General features: G+C 37.6%; 1 protein-coding gene across 1 annotated transcript in view; it reads left to right on the forward strand.

Annotated features, from left to right (window-relative positions):
• LOC122815360 (solute carrier organic anion transporter family member 1C1-like) overlaps positions 1 to 26,467 on the forward strand; it is a 536,466-nt gene that overhangs the window by 384,714 nt on the left and 125,285 nt on the right. The window contains exon 13 of the mRNA XM_044087815.1: positions 10,875 to 10,939. Within this exon, the coding sequence (XP_043943750.1) occupies positions 10,875 to 10,939 (65 nt within the window). The remainder of the gene's footprint in view (positions 1 to 10,874; positions 10,940 to 26,467) is intronic.

Genomic DNA, 26,467 nt, shown 5'->3' on the forward strand with positions numbered 1-26,467 from the left:
TCTTAGTGTTAATATCCTTGTCAGAATTGTATGCTGTACAACATGCTAGCAGGAGAAGGGGATTGTTTTGATAAGCACAGCACTTTTGTGTAGTAAATGAAAAAAACACCACCAAGTGTAATCAGCTAGGCAATCTCTATAAACAAGTGATCCAGTAAATCCAAAATAAAAGAGAATAAAACCACACGGCAGAGAGCTTTATTAAAAGTATTAAAAACAAGAATAAACTTCTATAAGCGCTTTTGGCTAAAGCCTTCTTCAGATCTGTTAGAGAAAAATACTTCAAAAGACCAAAAGCATAAGGTTCAGTTCAGGTATCTTTATTCTTGCGCAAGGAGACAAAAAATGCAGTTGCACAGTTTGTCTGACTAAATCAGGAAGTGTCACAGTTATTATACCTTTCTTTCAAGACATTGCCCACTACGACTGACGTAGCAGATCACCAGTTCATAATTCTGTTACTTTACAGATGTTTCTCACATTTCTAGCTGACTCTTCAAAGTTTAAAAAAGATTTTTTCAGTAAACAGGATGGCCTTGACGACCACAGGTCAATTATAACTTTCTTGCTATGTGATGTTACAAGTCTAGGTACTATGGCTAATTCAAGCACAATGCAAGTACAGATTTCTGAAGCAGTTCATTGTTTATAGTATCTAACTATCTTGCAGCTTGTGCACTTTTTCATTAGCATGAACAGAGCTTATTGTCCATAATGAATGGATCTACAGAAATTATTATTATTCTTCTTTTAATTTCCTGACCTAGCAGAAAAATCACCTTCTTTCCAGTACATTTCCAAGGCATAAACATGTATTTTGCTGTGCTAGCAAACTAGGTCAGAGTGCATCTTGTAGTGTTAGAAAGCACAATTTCAGAAAAGCATGTTTTCAGTTTCAAATAAAACTAATACTGCATATAGAATAAAAACGTGTTAATCTTCCCTTATTTAAAATAAGCATTGCACACATATGTTAATACATATTTTTCTAACATTTACCCCCTGTTAATACTTTTTATTCTATTTCAAAAACATAAACAGTTTGTTTCTTCTCCTAACCTCTTCCTTTGAGGATTTGCAGCTAAGAGAGTCATTCAGTTTAAACTTATGAAAGTGCTTCCTTTTTCAACAGTTCTTCAATTTCAGTACTTTGATACGAAGTCTCAGAAACTGACATGTCTATAAAATCTTTGATTAATTTTTTCATGCAGGGAATTCCACAGCAAATGCATGCTCCTAACAAAAGTAATCCCACACAAATGGCAATCAGGATGTTCATTAGGATGGAACCCCACCCCCCAAACAAATTCTGGAAAAAGTCCGTCAGTGGGTTCGGGCCTGGCCTGGTCATATTTGACACTTGCTGAATCACTTCCAAATGATCGTTGATTTTGTGTACCATCTCTCGCCACTAGGGTGAAGTCAAGAGCCATGCGGTTTTGAAGCACCACAATTCTCATTGCATTCACTTCAGTCATTAATTCAAGAGCAGAAAAAGTTGCATTGCTCATGACCTCGAGAAGTTTGGATAGCTTTCTCAGTTCCCAAACTGATTTAACTGCACCATATGCAGGGGCTATGCCAGCCCAGGATATGATAGTGTCACTTAAGTCCATGTGTGCTAGTTTACTTTTGTCTTTCACAGAGTTATGGTTTCTCCAACCTGCTACGATCTGTCCCACTGGATTCTCAGGTTTCTTGATTGGATTTTCAGTTTTCTTTGCGACGTCTCTGACGTTTCAAATTCTCCCATGAGGCAAAGCTGCAGTGTGTCGTATGGCCGGGACCAGGTAACCCAAAAAACAACTGCCGGACCAATTCTCAGGCAACCATTTGTATGCCTTTTTCCCACATATGAAATAACAGTTTTCTACCTTAGTATTGATATACACCTTCCCTGCATGAAACATTTTCTTATCTATAATAGACAGTTGCTTTAAAAGAACAGGGTTATGTTGTATATCACTGACAGTTTTATGCAAGGACTCAAAGTATGAGCTATAATCTGCATCACAAATTGTTTCTGCATTTTTAGCATTTTTAGGTTTAATGTAACATTTATAAGAAACCGTTACATTACATTTACTCCATCCTTCTTGAATCGTGTCATTCTTACAAAAGCACACAATTCCTGTTTGTGTAACAGGTAGGAACAATGCAATTTTGTCTCTAGATTTTACAGGTGTAGTCTCAAAAATCAAGTTTTCCCAGGTCTCATTGACTCCTAGGGGGACAGCAGCCATCAATAATCCCCCGTATGCCGTTGGTATAGCTGTGCAAATCCAACAATTCGAAATATTAAAAGTCTCAGCATACACATATTTGATTGCTTGGCAAGTGTTAAAGTTCGGATGCCAGTCTATGAGTGTTGAATCACGTTTGTTCAGTCTGGCTGGTGTGGCTGAAGAAAAGAAAGGCCACAGCAAAAGCCACAGCAGAAAGAACATTGTCACTAATGCAGTTATTAAGATGATTATGCAACACTGATGAATATACTGCTGAAGTCGTTCAGTATTTCTATTGTCTCTAGGTCTTGTCATTTTACTGCTGCTGTTGTGTTAGCAAGAGTTTTATCAAGTTCAAAGTTTTTGACTAGTTTACAGTGTGTCAAATGTATCCAAGCTGAACGTTCCGCAATCTTGACTGCTGTGGGAGTGCTCAGCAGTACTTGATACGGACCTTCCCACTTTGGTGTCGTCCAATTCTTCTTTTTGATTGTCTTCACCAAGACCAAGTGCCTGGGGCTACTGCTACTTCAAATGGTTCAGTTTGGTCTTTATCTGAAACAGAATTAAACTGTAAAAGATGTTTGTTATTCAGCATACTCCTCATATGCTCTGCAAGTGTCCAATCTGCTTCCTGGTCTGCAGGCATGAGAGGTTTCCATTGAGGTATATAATAAGCTCTTCCGAAAATCTTTTTGAAAGGTGTCAGTCCTTTTACATTCGGAACAGTTCTCATGCTCAACAGTGCCAGGGGCAAACAGTACACCCAGTTCTTTTGTGTTTCTACTATAAGTTTCTTAAGCTTATTCTTTAAAACTCCAGTGTGCCTCTCTACTAACCCTGCAGATTGAGGGTGATATGCACAGTGATGTTTTAAAGAAATCCCAAAATACTGACTTAGCTGTTGTATAGTTTGGTTAACGAAATGTGTACCATTGTCACTGTAGATCCTTTCCGGTATGCCAAATCTAGGAATAATTTCTTTAACTAGGGTCTTTGCAACAGTGGCTGCATCTGGTTTACTAGTCGGAAAGGCCTCCACCCATTTGGAGAACATATCCACAATGACAAGGCAGTACTTTTTGTTTTCACATTTATTCAATTCTATGAAATCCATACAGATAGTATGAAACGGATACGGAGGTGAAGGGAAACTCCCTTGCTTGGGCTTTAACGCCCCTTGTGCATGATGTTTATTACAAGTGTGACATGACAGGCAAAATTTTTTAGTGTAGTTTGTAAACCCATATGTAGCGAATACCTGATTCACTAACTGTACCATCCCCCCTGTTGAGACATGGCTCTGCCCATGAGTCAACAAAGCTGCATATCTAAATAAATTAGACGGTAATATCAGTTTTCCCTCCTTGGAGATGTACAGCCCTTCCTTGAAAATTGCTCCTCATTTTTTCCACTTTTGTTTTTCAGCTTGTGTAGTAAGTGTCTGCATTGTTTTCAATATTTCTAAGTCTAAAATCCAAGAAGGTTGTAATTCCTCGTTCAAAAGAAATGCTTCTGATGCTGCTTGCTTTGCAGCTGTGTCAGCTCTTGCATTGCCTTTTGAAATCCTATCTTGTTTTGTATGAGCTATGCATTTACAAATAGCTTCTTTCTGAGGCAACTGAATAGAATCTAACAAATCTAAAATAAACTGTGCATGGTTAATCGGTTTGCCAGTAGATGTCACCATTCCTCGATTTTTCCACTGTTGTGCAAAAACATGTACAGTAGAAAAAGCATACTGGCTGTCTGTAAAAATGTTTACGCTTTTACCCTTTGCTAAGGTACATGCCTGTGTCAAGGCAATCAACTCTGCTGCTTGTGCAGATAAGTTATGTGGTAGAGGTTTCGTTTCTACAATCTCAGTATCAGAAACTACTGCATAACCTGTTAGGTTCTGTCCTGTAGGACTCCTTTTGCATGAGCCATCCACGTAATATGTCACCTCGGCATCATCCAAGGGAACATCCGTGAGGTCTTTTCTAGGCAGTGTCTTTTGCTCAATTACCTGCAGGCAGTTATGGGGTGTGCCATCCACAGGAGTTGGGAGCAAGGTAGACGGATTCAAAGTAGTACATCGTTCAATTGTCATGTGACGTTGGCTCAGCAATATAGTCATACAAGAAAGATGCCTAGCAGGGGAAAGATTTGCTACTTTTTCTTGCAGTAAAATGATTGCGACTGCATGAGGCACTCTCAATGTGAGAGGGTGGAATAACACTACTGAGGCTGAAGCCTGCACTGCCATTGCAGCTGCAACTACTGCTTGTACACAGTGGGGTAGAGACCGCGCCACTGGGTCCAGTTGTGATGAATAACAAGCAATGGGGCGTTGTTTGTCCCCATGCTGTTGAGTCAATACTGATGTCATATAACCTTGCTTGCAATCTACAGTTTGGAAAAAACGTTTGTGATAATTTGGTAATCCTAAAACTAATGATGATGCTATCAATTGTTTCAGTTTGCAGAAAGTTAATTCTGCTTCTGGTGTCCATTGTATTAAATCTTGTGCTGCCATAGGCTTCTTAAAAATCAGGTCAGTTAAAGGTGCAGATTCCAAAGCATAGTTTGGGATCCAGCTTCGACAAAAATTAGTCATACCCAGGAAGGACATCATTTCCTTCTTGGTTGTGGGTTTAGGTGCTTGTAAGATCGCTACTTTTCTGTCTTCATCTAATGTTCTGCCATCTTTGGATATTACATATCCAAGGTATTTCACTTGTTTTCTCCAAAGCTGCAATTTATTTTTGCTTACTTTGTGTCCTTCAATAGCTAGGAATTTTAATAATGCTATAGTATCTTCCTTACAATCTTGCTGGGTAGGGGCGGCCAGCAGGATGTCATCAACATAAAGTAAAATTTGACTACCTCTCGGTGGGATAAATCCCACTAAATTACTTGCCATCTCTTGTGAGAATATCGTTGGGCTTTCACTATAGCCCTGTGGTAGTTGTGTATATGTATACTACTTCCCTTGAAATGTAAATGCAAACCAATACTGGCTGTCAGGGTGTATCGGTATCGAAAAGAACGCATTACTGATATCTACCACAGAAAAATACTTCTGTTGAGGTTTTAAATCATTCAACAAGGTATGTGGATCTGGCACCGTAGGTGCTCTTGGTATTACTGCGTCATTTATAGCTTGTAAATCTTGGACCATACGCCATTCTCCATTTGCTTTTCTAACTGGGAATAAGGGTGTGTTACATGACGAATCGTGAGATTCCACCAGTATTCCCTTCTTAAGCAAAGCTGCTATGATAGGTTTAATACCTGCCTCTGCATCTTTTCTCAAGGGGTACTGTCTCTTTTGTGGTCTAAATGCTGACTTTGGCGTGATAGTAACTGGTCCTGCTGTGCGAATTAGTCCTACATCTGACTTTCCTGTTGACCAGAGAGTTTCTGGTATGTCTAACAAAGCTTTTTCTTCCTCTTCTAATAAGAGGGCTTCTCAGCTGTCTTTGTTGGACTGCAAGTGTACAGCTGGATGTGTTTGTGTTATCCAGTTCAGTTTCTGTCTTTGTATTCCCTGTTCTGACAGTTCTGATTCTGTCTGTTTTTCCCATTTTGTGATTTTTTCTCCTAGGTCTATCCATTTTAAATCTTTCTCTTTAGTTAAACTAACATGCGGTATTAGATTCGATTTGTAAAGTGAAAAGAACTCCTGGGGTAATGAACAGCTAACTACACTGTTCCCTTTCATGTCCCAGTACAAATTACACAGTACTAATCTGTTTGCATGATTTTTAAACAATTCTTGTTCATATTCTTTGTCAGGTCCTGGTGTATTACAATAATACAGAATACAGTGCAACAGGTGTTGTATGTCAATGCAAAGGAAGGGGAACTTACTGATAGCTACATTCATTAACTCTTCAGTTACTGCGCCAGGACCAGTCGTAACTAAGTCCTGGCTGTACCAGTAAAATGACTCACCTTCCGTTTGCACTGCAAAAGTATTAGTTTGTCATTGTGCTTCCATACCCTGCATGGTTGGAACTACTGCTATGCCTAATAGTTGCATAAGATTTCTGCCCAAAAGGTTCACTGGGTATTTTGCAGAAACAACAATTTTGCTTTTCTGGGTTAATCCTGAAACAGGATCTGTTATTGTAATGTTATGGGAGAGAGGCTCCCGATACAGCTGTCCATTAGCTGCTTTTACTATTATAAAGTCATGTGATTCTGAATTTTCTGGTAGTTTGGAGGGGTGTGCCAGGGTTCGTGATGCCCCTGAATCGCACAATAATTTGACTTCCCTCCCTTCTACTAGGAGTGTCACTTCTGGTTTTGTGTCAGCTAGGTAGAGCTCTAAGCTCAGTAAGGCTAGGTCTAATATTTTGTTTTCTTCACTATCGGTAGCTTCCTGCACTTCCTCTATTATCACATTCTCTGTTCCTTCTATCACATTGTCATTTGTCTTTTCTCTATTATTCCTATCTAGTGATTCCTGACTTTCATATAGTCAGTCCTCACCCTCATTGTTTTTGTCTTCCACTGCTGCCTTCTTATTTTTCCTGCAATCCCTTGCCAAGTGTCTCTTTTTCCCGCATTTGAAGCACTCACCTCTTTTCTTTCGCCCTTCAAAGTCCTCTGATCGCTGATCAGATTGTTTGTTTCCCTAGGCATTCTTTTTGCCCTTTTGTCCGGACTGTACTAAATAAACTTCTCCATCTTCCACAGCAAATATTTGGGCTTTCTTTTTCTTTTTGTTGTTAAAATGCCTTTCGGCATGTCTAGCATATTCAAGCAGTGATTGTAATCTGCTTGTACGATGGTCTACCATATGTTTAGTAATGAAACTAGTTATGGGTGCAATACTGCCTTTCAAAAATGCATTCTTTAACTGCTGCTCATATGGGGAATCTTGTGTCTGGTCTTCAGGCACCTGCATTCCACAGTGATTGTTAAAACATTCTAATAATCTGGCAAAATATCTATCAACAGTTTCACTTTCTTGTTGGATGCATTGATTAATGCAAGTCCAGTCTGCCCTAGGCTTCCATTTCTCAGAAATTCGGTCTGTCAGACCTTTCACTCTGTTGTCTAGTTCTGCGCTGCTATGCGGGAGGGGCCTAAGTGCAGCGTCACCGGGATTCCAGTTGCCACTGATCATGTGCCAATCTGGACCTACTATTTGTCTGATTACTTTTTCTACTTCCTCTCTGTTTAAGTGATAACTTAATCTCATGCCCTGTAAGTCTTCTAAGAACTTTCTAAAATTAACTTTTGGATGGGGAATTCCCTCTGTGGCTTTCTGGATGTCTTCCGGTGTCCACGGTCTGTCTACTAAGAGAGTTGGGTCCTGCCCTTCTTGTCCTGCCTGAGGATTTGGTACTTCTATGAGTGGGCATATCTCTTCTTCACTCATAGCCCGTGAATTTCCATTCATTTGATATAATTCAATATCCCCTTTTAAATTACGTGTTCGAGACCTAGTCTCGATTGGATCTCTAACAAACGGTAGTGGTTTTATAGGAACAACTGGATATCGTGGAGGTGGGTCAGTTTGTTCTTTTGCTTCATATTCCGGTAAGGGAGCTGGTACGGGAACCGAAACTGGAGGGGGCGGAGGGGCCAATGCTATAACTAAGTTATTATCCTCTTTGTCTAGAAACATTGCTTTTGAATTTTTATTCTTTTGTTCTCTTCGGTTTGCTTCCTCAATCCACCTGTGTGCCTGAGGAACTCCTAATTTACGCTGTTTTTTAACCCGACCTTTAACTGTCTAATAAGTTTGATAAGCGAGGATCTTTCAAGTTTCCCATCAAATTCATATTTGTTAACCCATTTAGTATAATATCTGACATTGCCGGCGCGCTGTGATTGCATATATTTTGCGTCTTCGGTTAATGGTGGGCTTTGAGGTCTTTTCGTTTTTGTGCACGTATTACCCATTTTGTTCTAACCTTTTAAATGTTACGTAACCCTTTTGTTTTCAATGTGGTACCACCAAGTGTTTACAGTCTCTTCAGATTACCTGCCTACTCATTCTGTTTCCCTAATCTATGACAAGATAGCAATATTTCTGTCCCTGAATTTTTAAAAAATTCTCACAGAACAAATACAATCAAGTCCCTGATCTAAAACAGAAAAAAGTACATTCACCTTACCTGAGCCTCAGCAATTGATCACTCACTGTTCAAATGGAACCCGCCTTCAGTCGTAGATCAGAAAAGTGACTGGCCTCTTTTGCACAACAAGTCAGTCGGAGGTCTTTCAATGAAGAAGATCCGATGTGGTATCTTCCCTGTGCAGTTTCATGCCACCTGGCCCATCTGATCCCAGGCTAAACGAGGGTTTCTGGCTCCAAAGGACCAAAAAAATGTTAGAGAAAAATACTTCAAAAGACCAAAAGCATAAGGTTCAGTTCAGGTATCTTTATTCTTGCGCAAGGAGACAAAAAATGCAGTTACAGAGTTTGTCTGGCTAAATCAGGAAGTGTCACAGTTATTATACCTTTCTTTCAAGACATTGCCCACTACGATTGACGTAGCAGATCACCAGTTCATAATTCTGTTACTTTACAGATGTTTCTCACATTTCTAGCTGACTCTTCAAAGTTTAAAAAAGATTTTTTCAGTAAACAGGATGGCCTTGACGACCACAGGTCAATTATAACTTTCTTTCTATGTGATGTTACAAGTCTAGGTACTATGGCTAATTCAAGCACAATGCAAGTACAGATTTCTGAAGCAGTTCATTGTTTATAGTATCTAACTATCTTGCAGCTTGTGCACTTTTTCATTAACATGAACAGAGCTTATTGTCCATAATGAATGGATCTACAGAAATTATTATTATTCTTCTTTTAATTTCCTGACCTAGCAGAAAAATCACCTGCTTTCCAGTACATTTCCAAGGCATAAACATGTATTTTTCTGTGCTAGCAAACTAGGTCAGGGTGCATCTTGTAGTGTCAGAAAGCACAATTTCAGAAAAGCATGTTTTCAGTTTCAAATAAAACTAATACTGCATATAGAATAAAAACGTGTTAATCTTCCCTTATTTAAAATAAGCATTGCACACATATGTTAATACATATTTTTCTAACAAGATCCATATTAACTTATCCACCATTGGAAATTATATAAGAAGATGTAACTAATCAAAATCATCTCCTGAGCCGATGCTTCCTCAGAACCGACTTCAGAGGAAGTACTTCCTTTAAGCCAGGTTCTCAGTCGGCTCTCATTTTGGTTATCCATCTACCATCTTTAAATTCTGTAAATTCTTTTAAATTCCCTTTTCTAAGGTTAGAATAGACTATTTCTAAGACCATGAAACAGAAGCTGTGGGCATCATATTGCATATATGTTTAGTCAATGCGTTGGTGGCAATTCTATTCTTGATGTCTCCCAAGTGTGCTTGCATCCTGGTTCTAAGTTGACAGTTAGTTTTCCCAATGTAGAAAGTGGGACAATTCTTACAAGTGACAACATAAATAACATTCTTGGTCCCACAGTCAGTAAATGCCCTCAGACTATATATTCTGTGTGTCACTGGATGCTACAAATGGCCAGAACTAGTAATATAGGGACAAGCTGTACATTGGCCACATTTAAACATTCCATGTCTCTTAGCAGAATCAATCTTCTGATTCATATGATTATCTCTACAAACAAGTTGTTTCAAATTCAATTTATTCTTAAAACAGAACTGTGGATGATCCCCTGCTATGCACCTAATAGAATCATCTGCTGTTAACATTTTCAATTGTTCCTTACTGTATCACAATCCAGTGGGGTTGGCATGTCAAATCATGTACTCTTGGGTGTAATTTGCATATATATATATATATATATATATATCTATATCTATATATATATATATATATATATATATATATATATATGTATATATATATGTGTGTGTGTGTGTGTGTGTGTACATATATATATGTATATGTATGTATGTATACTTCATACATAGAATACAATGCTTACAAAATGGCGCACCATCACATACAATGTCTTGCTCCATTGTTTAAAATTCTTTATGAATCATTAAATGTTTTGAAACAATGCCTTTGATATGCAAGCCCACTGCATAATAATCTTGCCTTACTGTACATCAAGATGTACAAATAGGGCCCCAATTTTCTGAGCAATGATGCACTGGGTGCCTTCATTTGTAGATGTATCACTTTATCATTAACGGCATTCATGTACCAACAGTGCAACACTGTAAAATGCTATAGGCCTGCATTGTACCTGTCTGATTTTTTTCTGAATCCTATCCCCCAAAGAAATGGACCAATGTTATGCACACATGAGTATTTACTTAAATGAGCACAGCCTCTCTAGTAGTCCTATACAATAAAATAATAAGCAAAATATTCATATATTGTTAAATAATTGTAAATGAAGAAGAAATGGATAAAAACAGTCTGAAATAACCCGAAAGAAACATGGAAAATTATTAAGCATTCAGAATGTGACTCTGCAGGGTGTGTTCCTGAAAAAATTACTTTATTTATTTTATACGTTTTGCTATATTTTCCTTGTAATCCAAAGTTCATGTTTAAAGAAAACAGTTTTACAAATGAATTCCTTATGTATGTATTTATGTATTTATGTATGTATGTATGGATGGATGGATGGATTGATGGATCGATGGATTTATTTGTTTATTTATTTATTGTAGGACCATTGCCCCTGAAGTGAAATCATTAGGACTGGGAATCCATCTTTTAATCACAAGGACACTGGGTAAGAATTTTATTAAGTATCTTCATGACTTTCAGTCATCACGGTTTTATTTTAATTGTATTTAAGATTCGTGCACTTCTTGCAAATCACATAGACTTAGTTACTTAAAATGTCTAAAGTAAATAAAACATTTAGCAGATGGGCCACAAGCAGTGAAAATATATATTTGGGATATACTTTTTTCGTATAAAGGTCCTAAAATTATGCCATGTGTGGCTAATTCATAGGGGAAGGACAAACAAATTTGTTCAACAGATCTGGATGAGATCAACTATACTGGAGTTAGGTTGTTCAGGAACAAAAATCAATTTAGGAAGAATACAACCTGTACAAATTCAATAATTGATTACATTGATACTGCACAACAATTTTGCATAATATTTGCTAACAATAATCACCAAAGAACAATGCATTGTGAAATTAAATAAATAACATAAACAAATGCTTTCATCAGACTAAAGGCTGACATATTGTCGACCACCCACATTTTCATTTCAGAATGTTGGCTACCAGTAGAGACAGATTTACAAAACTTCACTTAAATATTTGTAGATTAGATTTATGTTCTGCTTATACACCATTTCATTTATATGAAGCAAAAAGACTGACTCCTAATTCTGTTAAACTCAACATTTTCCTGTGTTTTGTGATATTTGTTATATATTAGTATGCTGAGTATTTATAAGACTCAACATGTTAATATACTTTTTAAATATTTATATATATATATATATATATATATATATATATATATATATATATATATATATATATATATATATATGTAGAGAGAGAGAGAGAGAGGGAGAGAGAGAGAAATAGACTTTATATGGTATAAATCCAAATAAGATGAATTTTCTAAATGTCATAAAAGCTGCACTAGTGAGAGCAGATGTAAAGCAAGCTTATGCTTGCAGACTCATTATAAAATGGAGCTGTATCAATGTAACATAAAATACTCCTTTAAAATAAAATGAGCTAATTCCATTTAATTTATATTTATATGGGTCTTTGTTTCTCCTTCATGCTTCCAGATGTGAGGGCTGCACTCTCATACTCTCATTATCTAAATAGACTATCTGTGGTGTCATGTCACTTTGCAGTTAGGTAAATACTTGATTATGATAGATCAAGTGTTTCCTATATTACCAATGTAGCTTGACCTTGGAGGTAAAATGTATCTAGAGGAGCTGTGGAGGCTACAGCTCCACAAACTGTGGATGCAGGAAGAAGTTACAACTATCAAGGTTTCTGTTGTTGATTCATCAGCAGGAAGCTGTTTCCAGTAATAACACTAAGATGTGTTATTTCTAACTTATCTATGTAATACTCAGTTATAAGTCTGTCAAAATTTGGTCATTTATATACCTTCTATTGTCATTACTGCGGTGGTGGTGCTGCAGTAGCGTTGTCGCCTCACAGTAAGATGTTGTCCTGTTCGATTCTCAGCTAGAGCATCTTCTGTGTGGAGACATGCATGAATGGGTGTACCTTTGTTGAAGGTTGTGCATCAGGGCTGGCAACTCGGCACGTAAAAATCTACTGCCAATCATTAGTGGACCAGAGTTCCGCTGTGGTGACCCCTAACCAGGAAAATCCGAAAGACACAATAACAACAGCAACATATACCTTCTATTGTCTTGCAAGTAGTATTAACCAATACAACATGAACTTAGAAATGTTCTACTGTAATTGTAAATGTTCTTCTTGCAGATGGTCATATGTATACCCTGTACCACAATACAAGAAGTTGTAACCAATACAACATGAGACTAGAAATGTGTAACTGTAACTGTAAATGGACTTATTGCAAATGGCCACATATACATTATCTACCACCTGATAAATGGCATTAACCAGGGTAATGATTTCCCCCAACTCCCTCTCCCATGAAAAAACAAAATTTGGAGCCTCTCTTTTGATAATATAACCACTGAAGTCTCTTCTCATAACAAATTATTATTGATGATTGTGGATGATAATCTTTAATTTGACCTGCATATATGAAATTGCATAAGAAAAACTCACCAAAAACTATTGATACTTTACAGTGGCAAAAACATTCTTACCAGTTCAACTAAAGCTACACTTGCTACTAATTATCTCCTCCCCACACTTCGTTATGGAACTCCCATCCTTACTAACCTTCACAAAGTTGCTAAATTTGCAGCAAATATCCCCTTAAAAATCATCACTTTATAGCACTAAATACCCGAAACTGGTTAGTACTACCCCATCAATTAACATATACACAGCTTCTTATCAACTATAAAATTATCCAGAATTGATCTCCTTGTCCAGCACTAAATAACATTCTACACAACTATGTTCCCAGTCAGCCCAATCACTAAAAACTCCTCTCTGTCCACAAAGTTATCAAAATCTGCTGAGCATTGTCTATACTTGCACCATGTTGTTAAGGCCTGGAACTGCTTAGCTCTGTCCATCAGGTCAAGGCTCTCCTTCCCATCCTTCAAAACAATTCTGAAAGGCTTCCTAGCCAAAAGCTGGATCTGCTCTTGCTCAACACCAGAAGAAGCTCTATCCATAAATGTGAAGAAGTACCTGCTCATACCTTACACCTCCTTACTCTCCCTTCTTCATTCACTTCCTTACTTCCATCAATTTCTCTCCCCCTAGCTTTTTCTCTAAATATACCATAGGCCTGCTTTTCTCTCATTTCATATTGCTGTTCCTGTTTACATTATACTAACTTACCTTTAATTTCTCTATAAACCGGCTAAAATTTCTCTAACTATTAAATCATTGTCATGTAACTTGTATCTATTCTTAACCAATGTCTTCAAGTTATGTCTAATTTGCTATAATTTTTTTAAACTGTATTTGTTTTTTTCTGCCATTTTTAAGACTGTAAAATTATTGTTTGTAAAATGTTTTGTAATACTTTGTAGCTTTTCTGCCCAGGCCTTCAGTGAAAGTGGGTTTCTACCCAGTCTGACTTTTTTGGTAATCAAATGTCAGTAAATAAATAAATAAATAAACTAAATAAATAAATAGCATGTACATAGAAATGAGCTATATAAATCTAAATGGACTTATTGCAATGCATCAATAATACTTTAAAAAAATTTCACCGATTTTTCTTTATGGTTTTAATGCCAGGATTAAAACGGCACACGACTGAGCAGTAAAAGCATTATAAAAACATCTCATGGCATACATATACATGAAAACATAATTTTACTGCTACAAACTAAATAGTAAAGTATAATATTACCCCAACTATCCATCAAACTCCTATATTTTAATGAAGTATTTTTGGAGTAGAACACGATTTCTTACCATCTTGTCGATGATGAAGTTGTGATAAAATGTGGCAGCATTCAATTAGGGTATGTATGACCACAATCGTGTTTGCCTTCTGCTCAGCTGCATTACGAAGGCATAATGTAGGAACACCACTGTCCTACTAATTCCATTGAAGATTAAATTTATAGAGAAAATAGTACCAGGAAGAATGGAATTGCTGCTGTACTACACTTTACATCTTCCTTTTGAAAGACAAGGAAGTGAAATGCAGTAATATATCATAACAATCCTGGATAAAAACAATGAGTAAATTAATTACAGCTCTTATGAACCCTTTGCCTTACAAAATAATGGAAGGCAAATGAACAAAATATGCTTCAAATATGCTTTGCTGTTCTGTTTAACTGTTTGTTTTTGTCTGTGAGCAGTAAACTTAAAGAGAGATCAAACACTGCACAACATATAGTTTCTACATTTTCTCTTGATTGTCTAACTTACATTGGGAGATTCTAGATAATTGAGAAATTCTATGCCAGAGAGATTCGCTGAAAGTGATACTACCTATGTTATACTGGTGCCTAGACTTATTATGTAAACAGACAGGTTGTGACAGTGTCTGATAGGGTAATGGAATTTCCTGCGGGAGTACTAGATTTTTAGAGGCAATAAGATTATTCACCCATTGTACACAACATCAGTGAGGTTGTGGGCATACCTCTCAACTTCTCAGTGCAAGACATCTGGACAAAGCCAAAAATAATGGGGGGGGGGTACAAAGACCCAAAAATAGGTACAAATTTTAAATATTGTTCTTATAAACTTAGAAAGTTGTTAGAATGACATTTTACACTATTTTATATTTTCTGAAGGATATGAAGTCTGAAACTCAAATGCCTGTCATTATTAATATTATTTAGTGACATCATTGCTCAATGATTTGCCAGAAAACTGCAAATTTTATGAGAAACATACCAAAAATAAGAGGCAAAACTCTGGATATTCTGCAAATATCTGGACAGTTGAGAGGTATGGCTGTAGGTTCTCAGCTTTGAAGAACGTACAGGAAAACAGAAGTCAAGCTGGTTACGGTTGTGCAGAAAAGAATGTCTAGACTATTAAGGAAATGGAAAATTTGATTATTTGAAATGTGCCAGGTGAATGATTGTGCAGTTGTGTAGTATTGCATGCTGGGTATGAAAGACCTCAGTATGGCACAGACAATCAGTGATGTCACACACGGTAATGTTACCAGCTACAGCTAAAGTGACAAGCAACACACCAAGAGATGAAGATGTCATCTCCCCAAACATTTGGTCTCAAGTCTGTTTCACATTAAAAAAAAGAGGTAATTCTGGAAAAAAAAAAAAACAAAGAAGCAAACATGTTGACATGATTTCAACCATCACATTCATGAAGAAGTCTAAAAATGTCTGTATTGATACAGCTGAGTAAAAAACATTGAAAACTGACATAGATAAGTAGTATAATCAATATGTCAAATGCTGATTATTTTTTAATCGATTTTCAGGACCTAAGCCCTAAAGATTTATAATTTTACTCTCCCTCCTCACAAACTACTGAGGTAATAATTTTCTAATTTTTCCTGAAAACAGTATTTGAGTAAGTGGATCTAAATATTTTCTTCAGACACATCCACATAATAACAATGTCCCAATTCATTAAATAAGAACACAGCTATGGCACAAGGAAATCTAAGATGATAATGTAAAAAAGTGATACCCAATCACTGAAATGTCTGAAGGAATATATTGAACCATAAAACTCACTGAAGTGCACTGTGGTTTATGTCTACATCAGTGGACGTCACTCATTGCTGTCCTTGTACCACAAAATTCTATCAAAACTCCATAAAGACTATCCCACATCACTGCTTCATCCCACTGAAGATATAGGTGTTTACCATATACCCAAGCATTTAGTACTTTAATAATTCTATCAACTCTTATTCTATTAAGAAGTTTGTAGGTTTCATTATCAGATAGCAAATTATTTGCCCTATCCAAATAAAAATGTTTCCCCATTACTACAACAGCCCCTCCTTTGTTAGTTGTTTTGATTATAATTTCATCATTCATAATTATGCTTTGTGGTGCTTTTCTTCCATCTTAAAATTGTAATAAACATGTCTATAATTGGCATTACATCCCATAAAATATCCATATTTTGAAGTTGAGGCAGCTGAAATCAGGATGACCAATGAGTAACTGTATTTAAAGTCATGTGGTTTTTGAAGGTTATATAAACCAGATGGAGGCTGTTTTCTGTTTTTTAATCTGAAGAATCATTGCTGTAAAAGCTTGCGAATGAAAGTTTTTCCTGTGGTGATTTGAGCCTGTCTTTTTGGGGTTTGGTTCTTGTATTTCCGACTAGGCAGATTTTTATGCCCTGGACCTTTCCTTTTGTTTGTTTGCTCACCATGAAATTCCTTACTGGGAAAAAGTATAGATATCAACTTCAAGTGTTCATAGATTCATAGGTATATACTAGGCTAACAGGCACTGGGCTCTTTATAAGCGTAACCATGCAACCCAAATGTATCCCACAAGTTATTGTGCCTTAGGGGTTATTTTAAGGAGTTAAGGTATGATTTAATGGCTACCTCTGTCCATCAAAGACACTGATGTCTTATGAGGGGTGAAGTTCCTATTTCCCATCCACTGCTCCAGGTTGCACTCGAATGCAATTAGGGAAGGGCTCTGATTTACATGGATGGGAAGACTATTCCAGAGAATAGGGATACTCTGAGATATATACCTGTTAATCCAACATGTCTTATTTAAGTTGCAAGCAAAGTTTAAATCCTTAGATCAAGTAGTTCTGGTGTTATTCATTATGTGGTTATGCAAAAGGTCCATCAGAGAGGGTTGTAAGGATGCCTTGTATGCCAGGTATAAATTACTTCTCAGCAGTCTGTACAAAACAGAATATAGAGACAGGTTTTTGGAGTAATGTGCATAGGACATTGTGTTTATACCTTGTATTCATTTTGGGAGAAACCTCTGTGGACATTCCAGTTATTGCATATGCCTGATTAGCTACAGTGGATATAAAAAGTTTACACACCCCTTTTAAAATGCCAGTTTTTTATATAAAAAAATGAGACCACAATAAATCATTTCAAAACCTTTCCCACCTTTATTGTGACCTATAACCTGTACAATTCAATTGAAAAACAAACAAATCTTTTAGGGGAAAACATATAAAAAATAAAAAATGTACAATAAGCTGGTTGCATAAGTGTGTACACCCTTAAACTAATACTTTGTTGAAGCACCTTTTGATTTAATTATAGCATTCAATGTTCTTGGGTTGAATATGATGTTTGCAGATGACATTGTGATATGTAGTGAGAGTAGAGACCAGGTTGAGGAGACCCTGGAGAGGTGGAAATATGCTTTAGAGAGGAGAGGAATGGAGGTCAGCAGGGCTAAAACAGAATATATGTGTGCAAATGTGAGGGAGGATAGAGGAATGGTGAGGATACAAGGAGTAGAGGTGGTGAAGGTGGATGAGTTTAAGTACTTGGGATCAACAGTTCAGAGTAATAGTGAGTCTGGAAGAGAGGTGAAGAAGAGAGTGCAGGCAGGGTGGAGTGGGTGGAGAAGAGTGTCAGGAGTGATTTGTGACAGACTGGTACCTGTAAGAGTGAAAGGGAAGGTCTACAAGAGGGTAGTGAGACCAGCTATGTTATATGGGTTGGAGACGGTGGCATTGACAAAAAGGCAGGAGTCAGAGCTGGATGTGGCAGAGTTAAAGATGTTAAGATTTGCACTGGGTGTGACTAGGATGGACAGGATTAGGAATCAGTATATTAGAGGGTCAGCTCAGGTTGGACAGTTTGGAGACAAAGCCAGAGAGACGAGATTGTGTTGGTTTGGACATGTGCTGAGGAGGGATGCTGGTTATATTGGGAAAAGGATGCTAAGGATGGAGCTGCCAGGTAAGAGGTAAAGAGGAAGGCCTAAGATAAGGTTTATGGATGTGGTGAAAGAGGACATGCAGACGGTTGGTGTGAAAGAGCATTATGCAGAGGACAGGAAGAAATGGAAACAGAAGATCCACTGTGGCGACCCCTAATGGGAACAGCCGAAAGAAGATGATGATTCAATCTTCTTGGGTACACACCTGCCATCAATTAAAGAGACTCTGATTAACCTCAAATAAAGTTCAGCTGCCCTAGTAGGATTTTCCTGACATTTACTGAGTTGCCTGCTACAGCAAAAGCCATGGTTTGCAGAGAACTTACAAAGCATCAAAGGGATCTCATTGTTGAAAGGTATCAGTCAGGAGAAGGATACCAAAAATGCCCACAGCATTTGATATACCATGGAACACAGGGAAGACAGTCATCAAAAAATTGAGAAAATATGGGACAACAGTAATGTTGCAAAGAACTGGACGTCCCTCCAAAATTGTTAAAAAAACAAGACAAAAAATGGTCAGGGAGGCTGCCAAGAGACCTATAGCAACACTGAAGGAGCTGCGGGAATTTCTAGCAAGTACTGGTTGTGTTCTACATGTGACAGCAATCTCCCATATTCTCCATATGTCTGGGCTATTGGGTAGGGTTGCAAGACTTTTCTTACACAGAAAAACATCCAGGCCTGGGTAAGATTTGAAAAACAATACATCAAGTCTCCCAAAAGCATGTGGAAAAATTTGTTATGGTCTGCTAAGACCAAGGTTGAACTTTTTGGCCACAATTCTAAAATGTATGTTTGGCACAAAAACAACACTTTGCATCACCAAAAGAACATGGTGGTGGCAGTATCATACTTTGGGGTTGCTTTTCTTCAGCTGGAACTGGGGCTTTAGTCAAGGTGGAGGGAATTATGAACAGTTCGAAATACCAGTCACTTTTGGCCCAAAGCCTTCAGGCATCTGCTAGAAAGCTGAAAATGAAGAGGAATTTCACCTTTCAACATGACAATGGCCCCAAGCATAAATGCAAATCAACAAAAGAATAGCTTCACCCGAAGAAAATTAAAGCTTTGGAATGGCCCAGACAGAGTCCAGACCTGAATCCAATAGAAAATCTGTGGGGTGACCAGAAGAGGGCTGTGCACAAGATATGCCCTTGCAATCTTACAGATTTGGAGTGCTTTTGCAAGAAAGAGTGGACAAATATTGCCAAGTCAAGATGTGCAATGCTGATAGACTCCTACCCAAGAAGACCGAATGCTGTAATTAAATCAAAAGGTGCTTCAACAAAGTATTAGCTTAAGGGTGTGCACACTTATGCAACCAGCTTATTGTATGTTTTTTTATTTTTTATATTATTTTGTATTCTTTTCCCCTAACGCATTTGTTTGTTTTTCAATTGAATTCTACAGGTTATAGGTCACATTAAAGGTGGAAAATTTTTTTAAATGATTTATTGTGGTCTCATTTTTTTTATAACACAAAAGCCTAGGATTTTAACAGGGGTGTGTAAACTTTTTATATCCACTGTACATACCGAAGGAGACATTATACTCAGTGATGGGTCTGATGAGGTCTATGTACACTGGCATGATGATTTCCCTGGATCTAGATGCCATGCCCTTACTTATACTTTAGCACCTTAGACACATGTTGGTTGAAAGCTAGGTTACTATTTACATGAGCCCCCAAATCCCTAAATACTGTGTCTACTTTTAGGGGTGTTTTATCAATGAGGTAGTTCTCCTGCTTGACCAGCTTCCTTAGAGGTACTATTATACATTTATTGCCACTGAGTTTTAAGCCACGGCTTTGGCACCAGTCATTTCTCTGTGTTAGACCTTCCTGTAAGATGTTATTATCTTGGGAAGGCTTATATGTTTGCTTCTAGCTTATAATAATCAGTAAACTTGGTAAACCACAGACTCTTGAAACTGGCCTTGACTTCTGAAAAATAGATACCAAACCCTAACTTCCTGGGTCCTGTCTGTGAGTCAGCTGCCTATCCAGCGAGTTACATAGGGATTTATGCCTAATTCCATGAGTTTGTTTATAATGCCTGAGTGGGTTATTGTATCAAATGCCTTAGTTAGGTCAAGGTAGATAGTATGTACCATTTTGCCCTCATCCATTGCCTTGGTGACCTTCTCAAAGAACTTCACCAGGTGCAGTAGGCATGACCTGCCTTTGACAAAACCAAACTGGATTGGGTTCAGTGTCTGAAGGTTTCCTATCTCATGGTTAATCATTCCTACGATTTTGCGTATGAGACTAGTCAGACTAATGAGTCTGTAGTTCCCAGAATCCATGGATGATCTGCCCTTGTGCAGAGGGATGACCGTTGATGTCCTTCATTCATGTGACATGAAGCCTATGTGGAGGCTGTGGTTGAGTGATGACTTCAGTGGCCCTGATAGGTCATATTTCAGGCTATTTAGGAGGCATCCTGGGAATATTATCAGGGCTTACTGAAGCTGTATTCTTGGCCTTAGACAGTGCATCTAAGAATGGCTCTCAACTGACAGTTGTCAGGGTTATGTTAGATGGCATTTCCAGGGGGTGACTGAGGAATGTGAGAGGGGTAAAGCTGCAGCTGAATTTGTCAGCCAGAAAATTTACTTTATCTTCTGGTTCTGTGAGCATGGCTCCATTTACCAACAATTCAGCATACTATTCTGCCTTTGAGGTTTTGGACACAGCTAAAGAAGACATTATGGTTGTCCTTGACCTGGGTCACTATCTTTATCTCAAAATTTGTTTTGTTGGACTTAATTAGTCCTCATAGTTGTCTATTCAGGTTGATGAGTTTTTATCTTTTTTTGGTGTCACACTTCCTACTTTTAGCTATAGCTTTTTTCATTTGTTATACAACCTATTTAATGTTGGATTCCACCAAGATGGCTTGTTTTTTGAGTTCATTTTGGGCACAGCAGCCATTATGTAATTACTGACATGGTTGTACAGACCTTCTGTGAATAACTCTGCAAAGGTTGCCGTGTTTTCTGGGTTTGGAGAGACTTAGAATTTTGATAGGCTATCACTAAATAAAAGGTAGTATGCCTTGGATTGGTTTCTAACTGTTACAGGGTTTGCTGGGGTTAAAAAACTGATTTTTATTTCAAAGAAGACTGTTTTGTAGTGTGACCTTACCAGAAAGCACATGAAACTGGAGCATTCTCCCATATTTTTGAGCACCAGGTCTAATATGATTGTACATCTAGTAGACATATGCACTAACTGGTCCAGAGTACTCCTGATTACAAAGGCTAGGAGTCTTGGGGCCTGTAAATTTCAGGTTGTGTAGGATTCCCAGTTTACAAAGGGATAATTAAAGTCCCACATGACTATGGTATATTGTTGAATAACAAGTGTCTCAAATAGGTCTAAGTATTTGCTATGGTATTCATGGGACATAGAGAGTGATCTATAACTTGTTAGGATATGGTATAGAACTTTGTATATGGTATTCTGGGTGCAGAGGAACACTAGTGCATCATCTGGTTTAACCAACCTAGAAGTATCCTTACTGCTGAGGTAGCTTGAGACACCTTCACCTTTAGTCCCTGTCTGAGCATCTGCTGGCCTAAATGTGTGGAAGACACTAAACCTTGCACTGTCAGGGTATGCTCTATGGCTTTAAACCTGGTCTCATTAACTGCACAGATATCTGCATTCTCCAAAGTGTAGAGACCTTGGAGGGAGTGGAGCTTTTTATTTAGACTCCTGACATTGAGCAGTATCACCTTTAGACATCCTTGGGTAGATTTTTTTATGTTGGAAGGTTTGTCAATTTGGCATTGCCTAAAAATGCTCTATGGGGGAGGAAAATGAAGACAATATTTTGGCAAGTATTAGAAAGCCTAGAAGGGGTAGGTGCAGAACATTTTTTGGCAGAGTAATGTGGTTTAATAACCATGTCTCCCCAGAGTGACAAAAATTGTATCCCCTTAGAATGACACAAAAAACTAAGCCAATTATTAAAGTCAACCATCTTCTGTTCACATTGTGACATCATCCTAGGTGACAGTAGAATGCTGATCAATACTAGGCACATATCGGCCTATGACACATAGTCTGAGAGCTCTCTCTTCATGTAGTCTAAGGAAGTACATCTCAGGTTATTTACATCTACATTACATGGACTATGACTAAATCATACTGGTACCTGTGATGCAGTGGCTTGAGTGCACACATAACTTGGCAGATGCTGGCCCCTGATAAGCAACTGACCATTATTTTGTCATTGTTCAGCCTGGTGAATGGAGTATCAGTATTTCGTACAATGGTGCCCCCTATGCCTCTAGCCCAGGCTAGTCTATTGGCTTGCCCTACAGGCTTGGTAGTTGATGCTGCACTGGTTGTGGCTGTGTGTGGGATGTGCACTATGTGTGGTGGGTGTGTCTCTGACATCCAGATAGTTATTATGAGTGTTTGTTATTATGAGTGTTTGTATGTGAGAGTTTTGTCTCCACAGACATTGTGTATATACATCTCTTGCATACTGTATTTGTTTCTTTGAGGATTAAATGATTGCCAGTGAACATTAGACAATTATTACATTGTCTTGATATCCATGCTGTTAGGTCCTTTATAGGGTGAGCTACTAGGGTACAGTGCACAAGGGGTTAATAGGGAGTTGACTAAAGGTGTTTTTGGGACTAAAGACTAGACTGGGCTATATAATACTAAATTCAAGTGGGAGTACTCAACACACTAACTAGCTGGTCTGTGCTACTCAATGCTAAAAGTAGCTGCTCTACACTTGTTGAGTTACTGCTATAGTTTCAAATGTTGTTTTATAGGGAAAATTTGGTTTCTAATTGTCTGCATCTATACAGGGCACTACTAAGCAGAGGTCCATGATGAGCACTGGGCATGCAAATGTGCAGAATTTACACAGACACTTAAAACACAGGAAACTGGCTTATAAGCATTCTAGCCAGTAAAACAACTAAACTTACAGCTTCCTTATGGGTTTCCTAACTCATTCAGACCAAACAACCACCTTCTTCCACTAGAGGAAATATCGCTGTCTTTATAAAGTAAAAACACCAAAAAAGATTGCTTGAGAGTGTAATGCTACCACAAAACAACTTAAACTACCTGGATAGGACAGTTTCAAATATTGAAGACCTTTAAAATGACTTAAAGTGCAAAATCAACAAATAAAACAAAAATAAAGTAGTAGTATTCTAAAACAGTTAACTGTAGTACAAAACAATAAAATAAATCTCTTATCTGCCAAGGATGGAGCAAGATTAGTTCAGGACCCTCTCTGAGTGTAATGATGGTGCCAAGCAGATGGGAGCATTGGGAAAATTAGTAAGACACAATTTGTAGTGAGTAAGGTTTACTCAACAACAATATGGTTTTCTAGGTGGGCACTCAGTATTATTGATATATGGAAAACAATGGGTGAGAAAAGTACTTGCATAGCTTACACAACAGACAATAGCAATGAAAGAGGAGAGGGAGGTGATTTGGACGTCAGATTACCATAAGGGAGATGGCCACAGACACAGTCTTTTAAAACCACATCAAGAAAATGGTGGGAGTATTAGAGAAAAATTCAAGCTACAAGAAGCAGACTAGCCACAGAGGATTTCAATTAGTTAAAACCACCATTGGAGATTTAGCTGTGTGACTCTGGCTACAGGTTAATGACACCAGGTAGGTAAGAATTTCAGAAACTTTAGTATAATGTCTCAGTGGGAGATGGGGCAAACTCAAAGATCAGGGGAATACTAGTACAAAGTAAACAGAAAGGCGCTAGAATGCAACTTTAAGCAGATAACACATAAGTAAAATATAAGACTCTAGAATCAAATCAAGAATATAAACAGCTGTAAAACCACTGAAGCACCAGTTTTGGTACATAATTCACAGTATTGCTACTACTGTAATACCACCACAGAATAAGGTACCAGACTATGTAGAAATTTACCAGTAATGCTATTTATGGAACAAATGCAGTAATAAATGACTAAATGAGGCCACAACTGCAAATGAAACTAGAAGACTAAAGCCCAAGACAGGGTTCAAAATACAAACATCTTCTTTTTATAACTAATTCAACTTTGGAAAAAATACAGTACTAAATTACTAAAGAAGGCTCTAATCTGGCAGCAGTTCACAGTTTTGCCACAACTGAAAATGAAACTACAAGACTAAAGCCCCAGACAGGGATCAAAATACAAACAGCTAGGTTTTACAAGTAATTCTACTTATGGAGATAGAAGTGCAGTATAATGTATATATGATGTTAAGACCTCATTTATTTATTTGTCTTTGTTGACCAGGAAAGTCTGACTGGGCAGAGCCCATTTACAGCAGGGGCCCAGGGAGAATTGTTCCATTACACTACACTTATATTAACAAGTGAATTTCAAAGAGTTCTCAGAAAAATAAAAAACAGTTATGTCTTTCGGCTTTTCCTGGTTAGGGGTCGCCACAGCGGAACTCATTCCGCTAATGATTGGCAGTGGATTTTTACGGTTCCGCGTTGCCAGCCCGACACCCAAACTTCAAAGAAGGCACACCCATTCACACATGCACCTACCTGCATGTCTTTAAATATCACTCGAACTCAGGGAGGACATGCAGACTCCACACATATCTCAGAAATAACAAACAACTACAAAAAAGGTATATAGAATATTTACATCAACAATTATAAGTCTATACAGTTCTGGTAGCTCTAAAATCATGCGGGAAATACATATATTCATACTGTAGAATGGTAATGTAAAATTTCAGCACAGGTAGAAAAAAGTACAAAATAAGCAATTTATTGATGACACAAAACAGTTTTATAGAGAATTGGGAAACAAGGTAAAAGGAATTGAAAGATTGCCAAAAAAAGAGGAAATGGATTTAGGAGACGTATCTATGAAGATCCCGTGGAGTATAACAAAGATGCTGTATGGATAAAATAAATATAAGAAAGAATAAGAAGTTTAAAGGTACAGGATATGAAAGGGGATGAAGTAACAGCCAGAGAGATTAAAACAAAGTTAAGAAAAGCCTCTAATTGGAAAACCCCAGGCCCAGATGCAGTACATAACTTCTGGTTAAAAGTATTAACATCTTTGCACGAGGACTTTGCCATAAGTAAGAACTATTTATATGCACACCCTGAACAGACACCAGCCTGGCTAACAACAGGAAAAACAATGTTCCTACTTAAGAGTGAACCTGCAAGCTACCCTAAAAATTATAGACCAATAATTTGCCTTCCGATGATGTATAAACTATACACGGGAATTAAGGCTGACAGAGTTTATAGTCATTTAGAAGAAAACTCAATTATGGCAATAGAACAACAGGGCAATAGAAGAAAGTCATATGGAACAAAGGATCATTTGTTGTTAAATAAAGTCATAGTGGAGAACTTTAAAAAGGGGAGGAATCTAAGCATGGCATGGATTGACTACAAAAAAGCATTTGATAGTATCCCACATTCATGGATGAAAGAGTGCTTAAAAATTTATAAGATACACCCTACACTATCGATTACATTACAGTGACCATGAAGCAATGGCAGACCACTTTGCAATTAAGACACGATAAAGGACAGATTATTATCCCAGGGATAAAAATTCAAAGGGCGATATTCCAGGGTGACTCTCTGTCACTGTTGCTATTCTGCCTTACGCTTAACCCATTAAGCTCTTTACTTAACAGCTTATGCCATGGCTATAATTTGGCTCCTAGAAAACAACAAAGCCTAAATACTTCTCATCTTCTCTTTGTTGATGATTTAAAACTGTATAGACCATCAGATGAGGAACTGAAAGCACAGCTGCAAGTTGTCAAAACTTTTTCAGATGATATAAGAATTTCATTTGGTCTTGATAAACATGCAAAAGTAATCTTTAAAGCAGGAAAACTGCAGCACCAGGAATGCATCAGTTTGGGACAAGCATGTGATATGAAATAACTTGAACAAGAGGGAGTGTATAAATATCTGGGAACTGATGAAGGATCAACAATCAAAAGATGAACAAATGTGAATACAATTTTTAAGGAATAAATTAGAAGCTTTAAATTAATCCTGAGAACAGCACTGACATCTAGGAAAAAAATCCAAGCTATAAACCAATTTGCTCTTCCTGTCCTAACTTACAGTTTTGGAGTGATTGACTGGCCCCAAACATGTTGGAAAGATTAGATATTAAAACAGGAAGGAAGTTTCATGCTTACCAAATGATTGATAAAAATCAGTGTATGCCAAGATTATATATTTCCCATTCTGAAGGAGTGATGGGCCTCCCTGAAATTGATTACATGTATAGATCTGCATTTGTTGGACTCCAG

The sequence above is a fragment of the Protopterus annectens genome, chromosome 11.part0 (genome assembly GCF_019279795.1).
Source record: "Protopterus annectens isolate FY-2018-M chromosome 11.part0, PAN1.0, whole genome shotgun sequence".
Classification (NCBI taxonomy): Eukaryota; Metazoa; Chordata; order Ceratodontiformes; family Protopteridae; genus Protopterus; species Protopterus annectens.